We start from the raw sequence: 21,303 nt of genomic DNA on the forward strand, positions 1-21,303 counted from the left end.
ACCCGGCCAACAAAGAAACAGACAAACTAGAATGCCCACCCAAATCACACCCTGACCTAACCAAATAGAGAAATAAAAAGGATCTAAGGTCAGGGCATGACAAAGCCACTCTCAGTCCTTACAGATGCTTGGAGGGACTTACCACAATGCTGTGATTACAGTAGACGAGAACACTGCTGTCATCATTTAGGTAGGTCCTCCTAGTCAATTATTTAGGCAGGTCCTCCTAGTCAGTCATCATTTTGGTAGTTCCTCATGGTCAATCAATCAATCAATTTTATTTATAAAGCCCTTATTACATCAGCTGATGTCACAAAGTGCTGTACAGAAACCTAGCCTAAAACCCCAAACAGCAAGCAATGCAGGTGTAGAAGCATGGTGGCTAGGAAAAAGTCCCTAGAAAGGCCAGAACCTAGGAAGAAACCTAGAGGAACCAGGCTCTGAGGGGTGGCCAGTCCTCTTCTGGCGTGTTCTGGGTGGAGATTATAACAGAACATGGCCAAGATGTTCAAATGTTCATAGATGACCAGCAGGGTCAAATAATAATAATCACAGTGGTTGTCGAGGGTACAACAGGTCAGCACCTCAGGAGTAAATGTCAGTTGGCTTTTCATAGCCGATCATTCAGAGTATTTCTACCGCTCCTGCTGTCTCTAGAGAGTTGAAAGCAGCAGGCCTGGGACAGGTACCACGTCCGGTGAACAGGTCTTGGTTCCATAGCCGCAGGCAGAACAGTTAACTGGAGCAGCAGCACGGCCAGGTGGACTGGGGAGTCATCATGCCAGGTAGTCCAGAGGCATGGTCCTAGGGCTCAGTTCCTCCGAGAGAGAGAAAGAGAGAGAGAAAAAGTGAGAAAGAGAATTAGAGAGAGAGCATACTTAAATTCACACAGGACACCAGATAAGACAGGACAAATACTCCAGATATAACAGACTGACCCTAGTCCCCTGACACAAACTACTGCAGCATAAATACTGGAGACTGAGACAGGAGGGGTCGAGAGGCACTGTGGCCCCGTCCGACGATACCCCCGGACAGGGCCAAACAGGCAGGATATAACCCCACCCACTTTGCCAAAGCACAGCCCCCACACCACTAGAGGGTTATCTTCAACCATCAACTTACCATCCTGAGACAAGTCCGAGTATAGCCCACAAAGATCTCCACCACGGCACAACCCAAGGGGGGGCGCCAACCCGGACAGGAAGATCACGTCAGTGACTCAACCAAATCAAGTGATGCTCCCCTCATAGGGACGGCATGGAAGAGCACCAGTAAGCCAGTAACTCAGCCCCTGTAATAGGGTTAGAGGCAGAGAATCCCAGTGGAGAGATGGGAACCGGCCAGGCAGAGACAGCAAGGGCGGTTCGTTTCTCCAGTGCCTTTCCGCTCAACTTCACACTCCTGGGCCAGACTGCACTCAATCATAGGACCTACTGAAGAGATGAGTATTCAATAAAGACTTAACGGTTGAGAATGAGTCTGTGTTTCTCACATGGATAGGCAGACCATTCCATGAAAATGGAGCTCTATAGGAGAAAGCCCTGCCTCCAGCTGTTTGCTTAGAAATTCTAAGGACAGTAAGGAGGCCTGTGTCTTGTGACCGTAAGTCAGGGATTTCCTCCTCTTCTTCCGAAGAGGAGAGGCGAAAAGGATCAGAGGACCAATATGCGGCGTGGTAAGTGTCCATGATTCTTTTAATATGTAAAATGTGCACATGAACAACTGACTACAAAAACAAGAAACGTGTGAAACCTAAAACAGTCCTATCTGGTGCAAAACACAGAGACAGGAACAATCACCCACAAACACACAGTGAAACCCAGGCTACCTAAGTATGATTCTCAATCAGAGACAACTAATGACACCTGCCTCTGATTGAGAACCATACTAGGCCGAAACATAGAAATATCCAAATCATAGAAAATCAAACATAGACTGCCCACCCAACTCACGCCCTGACCATACTAACTAAATACAAAACAAAGGAAATAAAGGTCAGAACGTGACACCGTAGCGTACATGTAGGTATGTACGGCAGGACCAAATCAGAAAGATAGGTAGGAGCAAGCCCATGTAATGCTTTGTAGGTTAGCAGTAAAACCTTGAAATCAGTCCTTGCCTTAACAGGAAGCCAGTGTAGGGAGGCTAGCACTGGAGTAATATTATCAAATTTATTGGTTATAGTCAAGATTCTAGCAGGTGTGTTTAGCACTAACAGAGGTTTATTAAGTGCTTTATTCAGGTAACCTGAAAGTAGAGCATTGCAGTAGTCTAACCTCGAAGTGAGAAAAGCATGGATTAATTTTTCTGCATCCGTTTTGGACAGAAAGTTTCTGGTTTTTGCAATGTTACGTTCGTGAAAAGAGAGATCAGGGTCCAGAGTAACACCGAGGTCCTTCACAGTTTTATTTGAGATGACTGTACAACCATCAACATTAATTGTCAGATTCAACAGAAGATCTCTTTGTTTCTTGGGACCTAGAACAAGGATCTCTGTTTTGTCCTAGGTTAAAAGTAGAACATTTGTCAGTCATCATTCAGGTAGGTCCTAGCCAGTTATCATTCAGATAAGTCCTCCTAGCAAGTCATCATTCAGGTAGGTCCTCCTAGTCAGTCATCTCTCAGGTAGGTCCTCCTAGTCAGTCATCATTCAGGTAGGTCCTCCAAGTCAGTCATCATTCAGGTAGGTCCTCCAAGTCAGTCATCATTTTGATAGTTCCTCATAGTCAGTCATCATTCAGGTAGGTCCTAGCCAGTCATCATTCAACCAGTCATCATTCAGGTAAGTTCTCCTAGTCAGTCATCATTCAGGTAGGTCCTCCTAGTCAGTCATCATTCAGGTAGGTCTTAGTCAGTCATATTTCAGGTGGGCCCTAATCAGTCATCATTCTGGTATTCCTAGCAAGTCATCATTCAGGTAGGTCATCCTAGTCAGTCTTCATTCAGGTAGGCCATAGTCAGTAATCATTTAGGTAGGCCATAGTCAATCATCAGTCAGGTAAGTCCTCCTAGCCAGTCATCGTTTAGGTAGGTCCTCATGGTCAGTCATCATTCAGGTAGATTCTAGCCTGTCATCATTCAGGTAGGTCCTCCTAGCCAGTCATCAGTGAGGTAGGTCCTCCTAGCCAGTCATCATGCAGGTAGATCCTCCTAGCCAGTCATCATTCAGGTAGGTCATAGTCACTCGTCTTTCAGGTAGGTCATAGTCAGTCACAGTGATGAGAGGGCCTTGCTCTGTTTATCTTTAGAAGGATCTTATCCTTCGTCTAGTTGTGTCTAGGGTTGCAAAATTACAAGAACTTTAAATAATTTCCATGGTTTTCCCAACATCCCAGTTGGAGGATCCCAGAACCAGGAGGAAATAAGCAGGACATCCGGAACCCTCCAACCAGGATTTCTGGAAAACTAGGGAATTTATTGACAGTTCCCTGAATTTTGTAACCCTAGTTGTGTCCCAATAAATGCAGAAGGAGCTGTGCCAGGAGAGGGCCTGTGGGAGTATAGTGATGAGATTGACCACTCTCTCTGTGGTACAACTGCTGCTGACTCATCCTGCACTACCTGCAGGACTCAGGCTTAGTACTCATCACACACACACACACACACACATTTCCCACAGATGACATGTTTGAACTGTCCTTGTGGTTGTCTCGGTGGGTGTAGGTTGACCAGTGAGGGTTTCAACAACTTGTTGTTAGTCTACTCCTCTCTGGTTCTGTTTGGCTTCAAGAGTGAAGATCTGGATGTCAAGGTAACATACATTTCAGCTCTCTTCAAAATAAAACGGAGTCTTTCAATTCAATCTGATATGAAATGTTAACAAATGTTTTTTTTGCTGACCTACAATCAGCAATTGGTATTGAGAGACGTATCAGAAGTTGTGTACATTGCCAAATGGATCTGCCAGATAAGATGGCGCCGGAGAACAAGGCTGACGTTTTACATATTCCTAACCAATTTTTTGTTTGTTTCTTTGCGTTGTTTGTAACTTATTTTTTTAACGTATTTTGTACGTAATGTTGCTGCTACTGTCTCTTATGTCTGACAATAACTTCTGGGCATCATAACTGCGATTACTCACCACGGACTAGCAGAATGTCACAACTTCTGCCAAAGTAGGTCCCTCTCCTTGTTCGGGCGGCATTGTGCGGTCGACGTCACCGGCTTTCTAGCCACCCCCGATCCACTTTTAATTTTCCATTTGTTCTGTCTTTGTCTTACACACCTGGATTCACTCAACCAATTACTTGTTTATTATTTAACCCTCTGTTTCCCATGTTGTGTTTGTGAGTGATTGTTAATTGTAATTCGGTCCGTCTTTGTGGGCTTGTGATGTTACTTTGTATATTTGTCTTTTGAGTAAAGTACGTTGATTACTCATATCTGCTGCCCTGCGCCTGACTCTCTACACCAGCTACACACAGGACCCTTACACAGAATCCTTTTTTTCCTTTAACGAGTCCGACAAGCCCAACGTGAATGATATACTGCTTACCCGGGAACAGGCCCAGATCCCCGTGATTTGCATGAAGAGAAGGCAGAGAAAAAGGGGCCAGTGGGCGGGCTGCCTTCTGAGAATTCATAGGCGATCGAATATAAACCCCCACTTCCTTCCATTCTGCTAGCAAACGTGTAATCTTTGGGAAATAAAATCGATGACCTACGCTGAAGAATAGATAATCAACGGGATATTCAAAACTGTAATATCTTATGCTTCATGGAGTTGTGGCTGAACGATGACATTATCATGGTTATACACTGTATCGGCAGGACAGAACAGCAATGTCAGGTAAGACAACGGGCGGCAGACTATGTATTTTTGTAAATTACAGCTGGTGCACGATATCTAAGGAAGTCTCGAGGTTTTGCTCGTCTGAGGTAGAGTATCTCATGATAAGCTGTAGACCACACTATCTACCTAGAAAGTTTTCATCTGTATTTTCCATAGCTGTCTACAGAGCACCACAGACTGATGCTGGCACTAAGATCGCACTGAATGAGCTGGATTCCGCCATAAGCAAACAGGAAAACGCTCACCCAGAGGTGACGCTCCTAGTAGCCAGGGACCTTAATGCAGGGAAACTTAAATCCATCTTTCCAAATTTCTATCAGCATGTTAAATGTGCAACCAGAGGGAAAAAACTCTGGACCACCTTTACTTCGCACACAGAGACGTGTACAAAACTGCCCCTCGCCCTCCATTTGGCAAATCTGACCATAATTCTATCCTCCTGATTGATTCCTGCTTACAAACATAAATTAAAGTAGGAAGCACCAGTGGCTCGATCAATAACAAAGTGGTCAGATGAAGCAGATTCTAAGCTACAAGACCGTTTTGCTCACACAGACTGGAATATGTTCCGGGATTCCTCCGATGGCATTGAGGAGTACACCACATCAGTCATTGGTTTCATCAATTAGTGCATCGATGGTGTCATCCCCACAGTGACAGTACGTACATAGCCCAACCAGAAGCCATGTATTACAGGCAACATCCGCACTGAACTCATCAATAAGCAAAGGGCCCTGGGACTAAACACCTCCCTCTGCAACTGGATCCTGGACTTCCTGACGGGCATCCCCCAGGTGGTAAGGGTAGGTAACAACACATTCGCCACGCTGATCCTCAACACAGGGCCCCTCAGGGGTGCGTGCTCAGTCCTCTCCTGTACTCCCTGTTCACTCATGACTGCACGGCCAGGCACGACTCCAACACCATCATTAAGTTTGCAGATGACACAACAGTTGTAGGCCTGATCACCGACAACGACGATACAGCCTTTACATCACTGCCTGGTATGGCAACTGCTCTGCCTCCGACCGCAAGGCACTACAGAGGGTAGTGCGTACGGCCCAGTACATCACTGGGGCCAAGCTTCCTGCCATACAGGACCTCTACACCAGGCACTGTCAGAGGAAGGCCCTAAACATTGTCAAAGACTCCAGCCACCCTAGTCATAGACCATTCTCCCTGCTGCCGCACGGCAAGCGTTACCGGAGCGCAATGTCTAGGTCCAAGAGGCTTCTAAACAGTTTCTACCCCCAAGCCATAAGACTCCGGAACATCCAATCAAATGGCCATTTGATGGCTATAAATAGCTATAGTTATCATCTATGCATAGTCACTTTAATAACTCTACATACATGTACATATTACCTCAACTAACCGGTGCCCCAGCACATTGACTCCGTACTGGTAGCCTCCTGTGTATGTCTCGCTATTGTTATTTTACTGCTGCTCTTTAATTACTTGTTACTTTTCTTTCTTATTCTTACTCATTTTTTTTTAGCTGCATTGCTGGTTAGGGGCTCGTAAGCATTTCACTGTAAGGTCTAAATACTGGTAGCCTCCTGTGTATAGTCTCGCTATTGTTGTATTCGACGCATGTGACTAATACAATTTGATTTGATTTGTGTGCTAGACCCTCCGTTAAATTACACATTTCTCGAGGTAGGAATACAGCAAAAAATATGATCATTGGCTCATTCGAGAGAAGACATCCTCCTGAGTTATGACATCGGCCAGATTTGAAAACTGACATGTATGATAGATGTTTTCGGCAATCTTAAAGTCGTATTCCTATTAGCTTCCAGTGTAGTGAGTGACTTTATCACGGTGCTACGTAATACCAGACGGATTTCTGTCTGCTTGAATGCCAATAACTCAGATAAACATGAAATTACCCAGGGAATCGATAGAACATCACTCAGAGATGCACAAAAACAATATAATATTCAAAATGGGTGAACCTTCCCTTTAATTTCATTATATATTGTGTAATAGTAGCAGTGTCATCATTGAATTCATTACTGATGGAAGGATACAGGTTACACAGAGAGAATGAGTTGTCCCAGTGGATGGTTTGTGCGTGTGTATGTGCGTGTGTGTTTGCATGTGTATTTGCAAATGTATATTTGTATATGTGAGTGTGTCTGTGCATACATGTGTGTATATGTTTGTTTGTTAGGTTTCACCCCCTGCTCTCCCCCTGTCTTCCCCCCATGAACCCTCTAGCGGCTCAGCTGATGTTGAGGAGGGGCCCCTCTCGCCACTGGCTCCTGGGGACCTCTCTCTCCCAGCTGCAGGAGCTGCTCTCTGAGGTCCCTCACAAAGTCATCAAGGTGACCTGGCCAGTCACCTCTTCTCAATTTAGTGTCCTGGTCTTGTTATACACCTTGCCTTCACTGGGAAGACAATATGGGGTTGTATTTTGTGTTGTGTTTCCATATACACTGGAGCAGCAGCATCCTCTTCATTATGAACTTTGCCAACTTTGTTTATCAGTCAAACTCTGGTGGTGCTATATTGATAATACTTGCAGTAATACCATATCTTGTTTTTATTCCAGCTCTTCAGTGACACCAGGTCTCTGTACACATCCAGAGTCTCACCCTGAGTCCACTCATCAGAAAGACCACAGTAGCTCCACCGACCCTTGTGCCACAGCAGAGACAACCAACACCCACACATCGCGACCCACACACACACTGCGATGAGAACCATTCAAGCCTATCCCCAACAGCTGCCTCGCTGGCTCCCCCAGTGCTGAGAGTTTAGCTAGGAGTTTATATGAAGAGAGCTCTCTCATTACCAAGGAGGACAGTGCAGACTTCCAGGTAGACTTGAGTCAGGCCCCTTTCCAGCACACCTGGAGCCACAACCCATGGGAGACATATGAGGTGAAATTTGTAGGCTGGAATAGAGGAGGACGAGGAGAGGAGTGGACATCCAGAGCATCCCTACACCAGGAGCCCCGTGGCTCCCCCAGAGACTACACGCCAGAGAACCCTGTTCAGACAGACCCCTTGTTATCATTCAGCTACAGCACCACAGAGACACACAGAGACCAGCGTACTCCGACAACCTTATGTACTCATACTCTACAGTAGGCTACAGTAAACAGCAGCAGTACCCTGATGGCAGCCTGGCCTCGCCTAGAGGAGCTCTGCCATTGGGGGCAGTAGCAGTGGCAGTGGCCCCTACAGCACAACTCAGGGGAGGGGTGACATGAGTGAGACACCTGACTATGGGATCAGTTACACGATGGGGTTAGAGAGAAAGAGGAGATCAGAGGCCCCAAAGATGAACAATGAGAGTAACATGTTAGACTGTTGATGAAGCAAGTTTCCATTTAAATATATTTTTTAGAGATCTCCTTTAGTGGTTTGGGAAAGTTCTAGTATAGCCTCTAGTGTGGAAATTATATCATTATTGAGGTAAATGTGAGCAATTACGAGATTATATTGTTCTGTTTTCATGTATTCTTTTCAGTTTTAAAGGCCATTGAAGAGGGGAAAGCTTAGTTATGAGAAGGTGTTAGGCTGAAGGGATAGACATATAAGACTAACCTTTTTCTAAAATGTCTCATATCTGTGAAATACTGAGATATTAAGATTTGCCTGAAAAGTGAACAGTATCCTGTCAGTCCCTTGCCCTGTCAACAACTACAGATATTTGGTATGTAAGAAATATATGAGGTATGCCATAGGTTCTTGAGTGTTTGAAAGACACTATTAAATGTTTAACTGTTGTTGGGAAAATATTTGTCAATTTATGTGTGTTAAGGTTTTTTTAAATAATTATTTTGTAAATATTTTTCTAAGGATAAGACTAAATAGACGGTTTTGTTATATTTTGACTTCATATAAAACATATAATGCTAAAGATAAATAATTGTAAGTTATGCTAGGACAAATACTTTTTAAATTAAAGCCAATCTGAAATGTTGTCCATCTTTTGTAGCTTTTGCAGAATGTGTTAGGAATTGTATCAGCATTAAGAACAAGACAGGATTAATATTTCTGAACTCAAATGAATGAATGACAGTAATTTCCATGAATTCAAATGTTCACTTAGTGCATATCTTCTTCTGACTAGTCCAGTGGTGTCAAACTCATTCCTTTTGCCCCGGGGGCCACATTCGGTCTTCAACGAGGCCCCGGGGGCCACATTTGGTCTTCAACGAGGCCCCGGGGGCCACATTTGGTCTTCAACGAGGTCCAGAGGGCCACATTCGGACTTCGGGGGCCACATTCGGTCTTCAACGAGGCCCCGGGAGCCACATTCGGTCTTCAACGAGGCCCCGGGGGCCACATTCGGTCTTCAACGAGGTGCAGGGGGCCACATTCGGTCTTCAACGAGGTCCAGAGGGCCACATTCGGTCTTCAACGAGGTCCAGAGGGCCACATTCGGTCTTCAACGAGGTCCAGAGGGCCACATTCGGTCTTCAACGAGGTCCAGAGGGCCACATTCGGTCTTCAACGAGGTCCAGGGGGCCACATTCGGTCTTCAACGAGGTCCAGGGGGCCACATTCGGTCTTCAACGAGGTCCAGAGGGCCACACTTCAACTGTGTTAAATTATGATCCTCACTGACTGTCTAACTTTCATTTCGGTGATCATTAGAGAGTCAGACAGTCTAGAACAGGGATCAGCAACTATTCAGCCACGGGACAATTTATTTTATTGAGTGTATGGTCGGGGGTGGAACATCATTTCAAATAATTTGTAGACTGCAAATTGACCACAATAATCCCAAACAGATATAATATTTATGCGTGGGAAAACTTGGTAACAGATTTCCAATTGGATCTGATTTCCTGGTGTTTAAACAATCTTATATACAACAATTAACATGTTAAATAAACAAATAAAACCACCTGCGGACTGCAATGCTGGTGAAGCCAGGTGTAGAAACTGTATTAATGTAGTTCCATTGTCATTTATACACAGTTTCAATTTGGTGTTAGTCATATTAAGTATATTGAGTTTTAAATATATATATTTTTTTACTCAAACATCACGCTGGCCCTATTGGACCCTGGCGGTACATTTAACACCCCCTGGTCTAGTCTAATGCTATCATCCTGTGACCTTTATGTAGCAGTCCTGTTTCTCCATGTTAGTGTGTCTGTGCTGTGTGAGAAACAGCAGGTGGACTGGACATCAGGACTGCAGTAAAAGCTCCATTCACAATCATGGCCACTGTGTTTACCAACAATGAGGGACATTTCCCTAAGACTATAGTGGTCCCAAATACCTCAGTTACAACTTCTAAAAAGGCTCTATTACGTAGTCCTACCGACACTGCATTCCAATGCAGAATGGGTGCTGAGAGAAACGTTTCGCAGGGTTAGAGGGAGAATGCCGAAAATAAATATTACATACGAATAAATATTTAGACTTCAAAAAATAACGTTTGGTTTTGAAATCTTAAACATTTGGAAGATGTGAGTGAAGTAACCAATGGCAAAGCAAAACATGCTTTGTTTTTGTTTTTGCTGGGAATTCAGGTTGATTTGGATTGTTCCTGCAATGAAAAGAAGTATACCTTTTACTCTGTAATTGACCTGCAATTTAGTCCTTGATACATAAATAATTGTACAGTCTAAAATGTGTCTGTTTACGAGCAAGAGTAGATGGAAAACCCCAGATACATTATTATTAACGAATACAACATTTTACATAGAACACTCTCAAAATGTCATAATCAAAATAAAAAAAATGTATGGAGGTTTTATTTTTCCAGCTAAAACGGATAGTCTCCCTCCATTTCAGAGCTCAAAAGGTCGTTTTTCATTTAGCGCAGCAATCCCCTTATCACAGTCTCTCAGAGTGTGGAGAGAGTGCCTATCTTCACGAGCCAGCAGTCTGAAGCTTTCTCCCGCAGGAATTAGCCTCAGACAAGGAGCCCCCCAGGGCATAGATTCCTGCCAGCAGCAAACCTACTATGTCCATAAGCTAACACACTGACACACACGCACACACACCATAAATAACCACCTAGCTAACCTTTTGTTTCGGTTATATGTCTCCGGCCACATTGCCTTAACAACAAGCCTAACAAAAGAGCCAAAAGGGTGTGTTTTTAATGGCAGGCGAAACAAAAGCTGAGTGAGAAAATTGTTTAAAAAGTCCAACACGTGGAGGCTAAATCAACATCTGTGTAATGGTCCAGTAATTGGTCCTGCCTGCCATACTTTAGCCCTTGAGTGAATAGCAGACATATTGTGAAAATTAACAGGCTGTTCAAACCTAACCTTTAGAGCAGAATTATTTCCTTACCACTGCTTCAAAGGTCAGGCTACTACTGTTATTTTTTATATCACTCTGTTCAACTAGATGCAATACTTTGATTGGACAAGCTCTTGATGGGGACATCAGTTGAAAAGAGATGTTAAAATGTACCTTTGTAATTGTAGTCTCTGCATAGTTGTTTCTTTAGCTACACGGATGTTTTTATTATGTTGACAGCACTACAGTATGGCTCTCTTACTTCATTTGCTGTACTGACTAATGTATTTTTCCTCACTTCTCCATAGGTTCTTTATGTTGTTGTTTTCGTCAGGGTTGTCAAGCTGCTCGGCTCTATACCCCCACACACTACCCTCTGTGACAGGAAAAACCAAGTTCAAAACGATCTGGCCCTGCTGAATGTGGCCCTGGTGTGTGTATGAGAAGGGGATGGAGGGACAGGCTGGCTGGCTGAAGGGGCCTGCTGCCTGCTGTGAGTGTGTCTGCAGACCTGAGGCCAAGTAGAGTGCAGAGAGCAGGGGAGTGGGAACCCACCACTGCAGGTGCAGCCCCTTGGAAGTGCAGCAAGGCCCATGAATGGCAGCAATTCAGGGCCAGCCCCATTGGGCCTGTTCTCCAGGCCCCAGCGCTAATCCCAGGCCCTAATCGGATTATGTAAATTTCTACTCCACACAGAGATACTTTTATGGAAAGCTGCATCTTTGAAAAAACACTTGAAGGATGTAAAAAGAACAGTAGCAATTGGTTAAACTAGACGTCGTTAAATAAAAAAACATCTGAAACTGAGGTTGAAAGTGGGAGGCAGAGAGAGGGGATATGGAAGAGGAGTGGCGAGGAAGAATGGTTTTAGAGAGATGGTTTGGCATGCGCTCATGCTTGTGACCCAGGGAAGGACTCTACTTTCACCCGCCTGGCTCGTTCCCCATGCTCCCTTTTGTAATTTATGTGTGGCCCCAGGAATGGATCAACAAGATTACCATAGTCATAACAAAACCCACATTGTTAAACTGTCAATCTGGATATGGTATTTCTGGCCCAATCAGAGTGAATTAAATGGCAGCAGGACTGGCGATATCAAAGTTTTACTGAACTGGCTACCCATGGTTGATGTTTAACCAACCGTAACAAGTGTCCAGAATTGTAAGGGTAGGATCAGGCAGGGAAACATCTCAGTTTCATCTCAATAGGAATTTATTTGTAAGCGTAAATGTAACCTTTAATAGTCACGTTATGTGTTAAAATTATGAATAATTTAATGAAATGACCAGGGTTGCAAAGTGAGGTTATATTATTGGAAACTTTCAGAGTTTACCAGTTAACTACCAGAATGTTGGTATCTTTCAAGGATTTTATATAATCTATCACAAGACTTCTAATGGCACTTTTGGGTACCTCAGATTATCACAGGTGTCTGTAATTATCTCTTGTCCTCTGTGTGGCCTTATCACATGTAAAATATATGAAATAATTGAACAAGATGATTTAAAAATAGAAAATAGAATGAGAAAGCTGTGAACATCCTAAATATAAACCATCAATTCAGTGAATTTAGTTTTCAGCATGAAATATGCTTTCCATTTTTTTTTTACACCGTTTTATTAATTTTACTATATCAATATGTGTTTGTTGTCAATGTTTTGGTGTAGGATTGGTGGCAGTTGTGAAAAATGTCTATCGTTGGAAGAGTTTCTTTAAAAAAAATGGCATTGTTGATTTGATGCTTTGTCATTAATTAGGCTATTTTCTCTTGAACCATATGGTCTATCTAATAGAAACTCATAAAAAAAATAATACTATATATAGATATCTTTTTAAAAAAGTGATTCAAGTACAAATTACCAAAGTTACGATTGATTGCCATAGATTTTCTGTTGATTACCAAAATTACTGAAGATTCTGGTAGCTTTGGTAAATTACCGGTAGCTTTGCAACCCTAGAATTGACTCAACAAAAAGTTGTGGATGATATGAAAGCAAAGTTTCCAAATACTCTTTCAAATTGTTAAACATTATTGTATGATATTATGTGTTTGTATGTTTACCCCTAACCTCATCTTTCTAACCCATTGGTCATCTATTTTGTTTACAGACAGAATAGAACATCCAACACAGAGGTCTGTGACTGGAAACATCTCTCTTGAGTTGAACACCTCACACAATGCAGCAGACTGAAGGAGAGGCTCAACGACAGCACACGTCACACAATAGGGGCTCACTCTGCTATAAAATGTGAGAAGCGTGCGCCAGCCTTTCCCCTCTCTCCATCCCTCCCTCTCACACACAGTCATCAGAGAGTATGAGAAGGCTGGACTGACTGGACGGACTATACACAAGACTGGGTTACTGCAGCAGGAGTACACACTTCTACTACCTGATACCTCTGTCTGCACGCTAAAGCACTTAACAGGTGAGATCACGGACCATAAGTGGATTCGTTTTTTTTCCTCTGTTGAATTTCATGTTGTGGAATTGCTAAGGAACTGGTGGAATTACAATTCTTATGAAATGTTAAGAAATCTTAATGTTGTTAAGATAAAAAGAAATGATTATCAGTTTGTATTCATGAGTGTACCATAATTAGAAATAGATAGTTCTTCAAATACAGCCAAAGTGTCATTATTTGTATGTACGCTAATAATGCCGTAACACCATAGCACAAGCATCCTCTATGCATTGACTGAAGGTCAGACATTTTCCACAAACATCTATTTTCATTATGGTATTTTTCATCTTCTAAAGATGAAACTGAATTCCAATGTCAAATGCATTTTATTTGTCATACTTAAACTATATTTTACATCTATTACTTTCCATTACAGTGTTAATGCGTCATATTTCAGTTATCATTGAGATTTAGATTCTCTGGTGCCACATTTTATGTGATACCATCATATAGTGTTTCTGTCTAGGGTCTGCGCCAGAAATGGCACCCTACTGAACAACATCTGCCTTCTATTAGAACAGCCCCATGGGAGTTTGAATTTTGTGTACATTTCTCTCTAAAACACTCTCCTCTCCTCCCCCCTCCAGGAGAGCCGCACCATGACCAGAAAGGTGTTCACCAACACACGGGAGCGCTGGCGGCAGCACAACGTCAACACTGCCTTCGCTGAGCTCCGTAAGCTCATCCCCACCCACCCACCAGAGAAGAAGCTGAGCAAGAACGAGATCCTGCGGCTGGCAATGCGTTACATCAACTTCCTGGTGCAGCTGCTGGAGAGCCAGAGTGGCCAGCCTGCCTCACACTCCCCTACAGCCCTGCTCACCTTCCTCAGGGGCAACGTGGAACGTCTCCACTCCTCCTCCCAGACCTGGGGCCTGGCCAGCGACACTGACGCCCTCTCCCCTGGATCAAGCTGTGACAGCACCGAGGCCTGGTAGTGTGCCTCCTGCAGTTTCCTCTGAAGGGTGATCATCTACAACTCTCTGGGTGAAACGGTCTGTCACAAGGCCACCATTCATAGACTCCATTTTGGTTCTGTGACACTTGAGGAGTACAGTGTTGGTTGTGATGGCAAGCAGAAGATATTTGTGGATGATGCCCTTCCTGCTGAATTAAATAGATTGAGATGGATTTATTTAGCTACACTCTTGATGTAGACATTATGACACGGGAGGATGGGAGCCTTGTGAAATGTAATCTGTAATCTGCATGGATGTAGCTTGGATGTATTCCCCCTTCATGTCAGACATGTATTTTTATCTTGTCGGTGGGGAAAGATGTCCACATCAACAACAAAAAATGTTTTGAAATAAAAAATAAGGATGCATTAAGGCCATAAAGGATCATTTAAGGGAATTTATTTGGGAAAGACATTTCAGGAAAGATAAAGTCTTGTCCAATTCACCAAGGACTGCAATCTAATTACAAAATGCAAAGGGCACTTTCTTTTTTTCAAATGACGATTTTATGATGAGACTGATTATGACCTTGCTTATTTGCAAATCAATTATAATTATCAAAATCCTGCAATATGACCACATTCATTGATTGACACATTGCTGTTATACACATTAATTGACTATTTATTGGGACGACAGGATTGAGCTGCATGATAACACAACTGACAATCCTCTTTGAAATATGTTCCAATTGTAGGACTGTATTGTGTGAACAGATAACAGGAATAGTTTTTGTTGTCTGTCCATTCAAGTATTTATTAATCTTGCTCTTTTTGTACAATAAGCATGTCATGTAACCAAAGATTATTATTTAACCGTCATTTGTCAAGGCTATTGTGATTATTTATTTTTTGTAAACTATGTTGGTTAATATTAAGTTGTGAATATGTTATTTATTATAACTATTTAATAATGGTTTGTTAATAAAAAAATATTTGAATTTATCAAAAGTAAGTACACATTAAGTACCATGCTCTTATTGTAAATAACCCTGGTATTCCATTGACACCATGCAACCATTTGTACTAATTTAACAAACACCTCAAAGTGCCGAGCCAGGAAGTCAACAGTGCAGCTGCTCCCTATGTGTTTGTACTGGTCCATTCTGGACCCTCTGGTCTACTAATGCCCTTGTTTCCTCTCAATGGGGCCAGTGATGGCCGCGCCTCTGATTGTCCTCTACAAACCCTCTGACCACTGTGTGGACACGGAGACAGCCCCTAACCTCTAAACCCTTATCTAGTGTCCGAGGGCAGAGAGAGGGGAAGAGAAAAAGGACAACTTAACTTGTGACCTGCAATCACACAGGTCAACATGTAGTCAAACCCTGATCACTGACCCAACAGGCAGATACAGCGCTGCTAGTCCTGAGGGGCTCCTATGGGCTCTTGAATGGAGTGTTTTTATCCCCTTTCTGTGACAAAATGTCAATGAAGTCAGATGCCAGTGTAGTTTACACAGGCTTGGCCATTTCTGTGTCCAATAACGTTTGAATTGGAATATGTCATTATTTGGATATTTGCCCTAGGTATGGATATGCACATATTAGATTAAACTTGAATTACTGAATTTCCCTCTAGGCTCTAATCATGGATTATTATGTAAGAACTGTGAAATTAGATTTAGAGAAATGCATAACCTTACAACACAATAAACATGTTTTGAGAAAAAATGCCATTTGTTAAATACACAAATTATATTTTGTGTACTTTTGTCAAGTACCAGTAAGTACCAGTACCAATAAGTACCAGCAAGGTTCAATCCTAGGCCCCACGCTCTTCTCAATTTACATCAACAACATAGCTCAGGCAGTAGGAAGCTGTCACGCTGGTATAAAGGATTTTGGAGACAGGCGCAGGAATATACAATAGGGGTTTTTAATACACCCAAAACAAACACGTACACAAAAACACTGGGCTGTAGCCGAACAAAAGGGCGAGGGTAAACCTTGTTGAACGATATGGGACGATACCCGTAATACACAATATATATAGCACGCAGCATGACCGCTGCACCAACGCATAGGTACTCACACCACCAACAGACATGGGAACAATAACCGACAAAGACAGAGGGCACATATATAACATACTAATCAGCGGAAATGGGAACCAGGTGTGTGTAAGCAGACAAGACAGTCCGGGGTTGATGATAATGAATCCCGTTCAGTGAAGCCTAGAAAGACGGTGACGTAAACCTCAGCAACTGGTGAACAGAATGAGCATCAGTATCAGGGGGATCCGTAACAAAAGCTCTCTCATCCATTTATATGCAGAGCTTTATAAGCTTTCTCTCCCCTTAACCTTGTTCTGAACACCTCCAAAACAAAGGTCATGTGGTTTTAGTAAGAAGAATGCCCCTCTTCACACAGGTGTGATTACTACCTCTGAGGGTTTAGAGCTTGAGGTAGTCACCTCATACAAGTACTTGGAAGTATGGCGAGATGGTCCGCTGTCCTTCTCTCAGCACATATCAAAGCTGCAGGCTTAAGTAACATCTAGACTTGGTTTCTTCTATCATAATCGCTCCTCTTTCACCCCAGCTGCCAAACTAACCCTAATTCAGATGACCATCCTACCCATGCTAGATTAAGGAGACATAATTTATAGATCGGCAGGTAAGGGTGCTCTCGAGAGGCTAGATGTTCTTTACCATTCGGCCATCAGATTTGCCACCAATGCTCCTTATCTCTGCACTCTATACTCCTCTGTAAACTGGCCTCTTAGGCCTCACTCCCCCCTATCTGAGATATCTACCGCAGCCCTCATCCTCCACATACAACACCCGTTCTGCCAGTCACATTCTGTTAAAGGTCCCCAAAGCACACACATCCCTGGGTTGCTCCTCTTTTCAGTTCGCTGCAGCTAGTGACTGGAACAAGCTGCAAAAAATGCTCAAACTGGACAGTTTTATCTCAATCTCTTCATTCAAAGACTCAATCATGGACACTCATACTGACAGTTGTGGCTGCTTTGTGTGATGTATTGTTGTCTCTAATTTCTTGACTGTTGACTGTTGACTAATTTCTTTGTGCTGTTGACTGTGCCCAATAATGTTTGTACCATGTTTTGTGCTGCTACCATGTTGTGTTGCTACCATGTTGTTGTTATGTTGTGTTGCTACCATGCTGTGTTGTCATGTGTTGCTGCCTTGCTATGATGTTGTCTTAGGTCTCTCTTTATGTAGTGTTGTGTTGTCTCTCTTGCTGTGATATGTGTTTTGTCCTATATTTATATTGTATATATATATTTTTTTAAATCCCAGGCCCCCGTCCCCGGTGGAGACCTTTTGCCTTTTGGTAGGCCGTCATTGTAAATAACAATTTGTTCTTAACTGACTTGCCTAGTTAAATAAAGTTCAAATAAAAAATAAAGTAAGTACCCATTGTTACCTCCACATATTTTCTTATTAAATACAAAGAAAATATCAGTGAAAACAGTCATGTAAATTAAAGTGTCACCGATTGGTGAACAAATGTAAACAAAAACAAAACAGTTTCCTCATTTCACCCTTGCATTGGCCCTGATGTCATCAACTAAGAAGACGATTATACCCCAAGGTCACACATCTAGAGCCCTAATCACCTAGCCTGGTTAAACCAGCCTGAATGCTGAGATCACCATTGTTTAACATTTAACCAGGCTACTAATCACCTATTGTCACTGTTTAAATCTGCCCCATGTCCTTTCCGTGCCAACAGGCTGCAACTACTGAGCTGAAGGGTAAACAGTGAGTTGGTGTAAGGCCTTTTCTCCACCACCATTAAACCTGCTAATGGTGTGTAAACGGAGCAATGTGCAGCTGCTGAACACAGGCATACAGCCCGTGGGAATGGACAGGTGACTGCTCTTAAAGGGATAGTTCCCCCAAATTACAACATTACGAATTGGTTTCCTACCCTGTAAGCAGTCTTTGGACAATGTATGACAGCAATCCATGCGTTGGTTTAGTTTCCTTGGCACTGTTTACAAATGCTACAATTTTTGCATTTGTGGCACAAATTCCCTTCAAGTCAGGGTACTGATATGAGCAAAGGACATCAAGCCAACTTGACACAACTGTGGGAAGCATTGGAGTCAACATGGGCCAGTGTTCTGAGGGTGTTCTGAGGGCAAAAGGGGGTGCAACTCAATATTAGGAAGGTGTTCCTAATGTTTCGTACACTCAGTGTATATGGTAGAGAGAACGCACACATGATGCAATAAATCAATTTGTTGTTGCTCAGCAAACTATAGCACTCTTTTAAGGCCAAACAAATGTAACATTTTCAACACAACACATAGGCCTTCAGTGTAGTCATATTGAATCATTGTCCAATTTACAGACATTTATGTACATTCTTGGCAGAAAACATCCAATCACAGTAGATGCTTCCCTGACAACTTTTCAGCAGGATAATGTCAAACTCACTAGCTACTGAAAATCAAATCTGTATTCTGCTCATCTCCTCATCCAAGGATATTTGCCTGATTGACTATTCTCTCCCAAGTACAGTGGTAATGGTCTATTGAGAGCACATTTCCTTATCTACGTCTAACACACTGTCTGAATCTGTTATCACAATGGACCAGATCAGTGCAGGCAAGCCCTCTCTCCTGGCTGAGGTGCCATGAAAAATATTTTCTGGAGCTGGGTGCCAACCGATAGGCCCTGAGCTCTTTATCCCCTTAAACCAATTCACACTGCATGTTTAAATTTTTCATCCTCCCCCTCTTCCTTCCCCATCACTTCCTTTCCTCCCCCTTTTTCCCTCCTCTCCATTGCTCTGGTCTTCCCCAGCGAGGACAGGGAGAAGAGGGCAGCCCAATGAGGGATGGATGCAGGTGCAGGCTCATCGGCGGAATGGGGACCCCATTCTTGGCTGGACAGCACCCTCTCCTCTGGAGCACTTTCTTATAGGGCCCACCACTGACAATCCCACATTCTAATCAGATTATGCAAATGTAAACTTCAAAAAGCAACACACTGTAACCCAAACCCAGGCACTGAGAGAGAGAGAGAGAGAGAGAGAGAGAGAGAGAGAGAGAGAGAGAGAGAGGGGCCAGAGGGAGGGAGTTGGGAGGGAAGTACCAGGGATGGTTAGAGAGAGAAAGGACAGCAGAGGAAACCATTTCGAGAATAACAACTTCCAATAAATCTTGTTCATATGTATATATCAAACACTACGCACTAAAAGCTCTACTGACCACATGTACTGTATACACCTACATCCTTCACAACAACAGTAGCCGAGGACCGTTATTTCCCAGAGAAAAACTTCCACAATACCACAGCTTCCTAAAGGCTGGAATACACTGTCTATTCACCCAACCCTGACCCTGGGAAAACTCTGTGGCTCCACACTTAAACCAGATGCTGAATTTACCTGACAACTATGCTTCTACATCTCACTTGCTAAACAGAGATAGGGGCCTATAAAATAAACTATACTGTCGTTAGCGAGGAAGTTTAGAAATATCTATTACCAAATGTAATAGTTTGTCACATGTAGTAGTAACACAAACATTTTGAATGATGACTTCTATACACTTTTATATTTGTTTTACTTTGTTGACTTTCTCTGTTTGTTGACTATTTTCAGATTTACAATGTAGGCTTTTACCTTTCACCCCCAAAGTCCACCGGTTTGCTCTTCTACCTGGTGGCATGAGATAAGATGAGTACTACTATGATTCAGAGTTCAAGTTCTTCAGTTAATGATTGCTTGACTTAAATGACTAGTTTAAAAAAGATTGATTATAGACCCTGTCTACACACTTACCATGAGGCTGGCAGAGAGCATACCGGCTTAAATAATCATACAGTTACAGTGCCTTGCGAAAGTATTCGGCCCCCTTGAACTTTGCAACCTTTTGCCACATTTCAGGCTTCAAACATAAAGATATAAAACTGTATTTTTTTGTGAAGAATCAACAACAAGTGGGACACAATCATGAAGTGGAACGACATTTATTGGATATTTCAAACTTTTTTAACAAATCAAAAACTGAAAAATTGGGCGTGCAAAATTATTCAGCCCCTTTACTTTCAGTGCAGCAAACTCTCTCCAGAAGTTCAGTGAGGATCTCTGAATGATCCAATGTTGACCTAAATGACTAATGATGATAAATACAATCCACCTGTGTGTAATCAAGTCTCCGTATAAATGCACTGTGATAGTCTCAGAGGTCCGTTAAAAGCGCAGAGAGCATCATGAAGAACAAGGAACACACCAGGCAGGTCCGAGATACTGTTGTGAAGAAGTTTAAAGCCGGATTTGGATACAAAAAGATTTCCCAAGCTTTAAACATCCCAAGGAGCACTGTGCAAGTGATAATATTGAAATGGAAGGAGTATCAGACCACTGCAAATCTACCAAGACCTGGCCGTCCCTCTAAACTTTCAGCTCATACAAGGAGAAGACTGATCAGAGATGCAGCCAAGAGGCCCATGATCACTCTGGATGAACTGCAGAGATCTACAGCTGAGGTGGGAGACTCTGTCCATAGGACAACAATCAGTCGTATATTGCACAAATCTGGCCTTTATGGAAGAGTGGCAAGAAGAAAGCCATTTCTTAAAGATATCCATAAAAAGTGTTGTTTAAAGTTTGCCACAAGCCACCTGGGAGACACACCAAACATGTGGAAGAAGGTGCTCTGGTCAGATGAAACCAAAATTGAACTTTTTGGCAACAATGCAAAAAGTTATGTTTGGCGTAAAAGCAACACAGCTCATCACCCTGAACACACCATCCCCCCTGTCAAACATGGTGGTGGCAGCATCATGGTTTGGGCCTGCTTTTCTTCAGGGACAGGGAAGATGGTTAAAATTGATGGGAAGATGGATGGAGCCAAATACAGGACGATTCTGGAAGAAAACCTGA

At 42.9% G+C, this 21,303-nt stretch overlaps 1 protein-coding gene and 1 long non-coding RNA gene across 2 annotated transcripts; both read left to right on the forward strand.

Annotated features, from left to right (window-relative positions):
- Positions 1-5,856: 5,856 nt before the first annotated feature.
- Positions 5,857-8,731, forward strand: LOC112248198. Its single transcript, XR_002953193.2, has 2 exons — positions 5,857-7,125; positions 7,353-8,731. It is a non-coding gene; the product is annotated as an uncharacterized LOC112248198 (long non-coding RNA).
- Positions 8,732-12,687: 3,956 nt separating this feature from the next.
- Positions 12,688-16,014, forward strand: LOC112232783 (T-cell acute lymphocytic leukemia protein 2). The gene is made up of 2 exons (XM_024399998.2): positions 12,688-13,443; positions 14,067-16,014. The coding sequence occupies exon 2, from the start codon at positions 14,079-14,081 to the stop codon at positions 14,415-14,417; it is 339 nt and encodes a 112-aa protein (XP_024255766.1). The 5' UTR covers positions 12,688-13,443; positions 14,067-14,078; the 3' UTR covers positions 14,418-16,014.
- The last annotated feature ends 5,289 nt before the right edge of the window (positions 16,015-21,303 follow it).

Source organism: Oncorhynchus tshawytscha, linkage group LG04 (assembly GCF_018296145.1).
Source record: "Oncorhynchus tshawytscha isolate Ot180627B linkage group LG04, Otsh_v2.0, whole genome shotgun sequence".
NCBI classification, from domain to species: Eukaryota; Metazoa; Chordata; class Actinopteri; order Salmoniformes; family Salmonidae; genus Oncorhynchus; species Oncorhynchus tshawytscha.

Coding starts and splice junctions, on each gene's coding strand:
- LOC112232783 (XM_024399998.2), top strand. CDS start 14,079: ATGACCAGAAAGGTGTTCACCAACACACGGGAGCGCTGGCGGCAGCAC.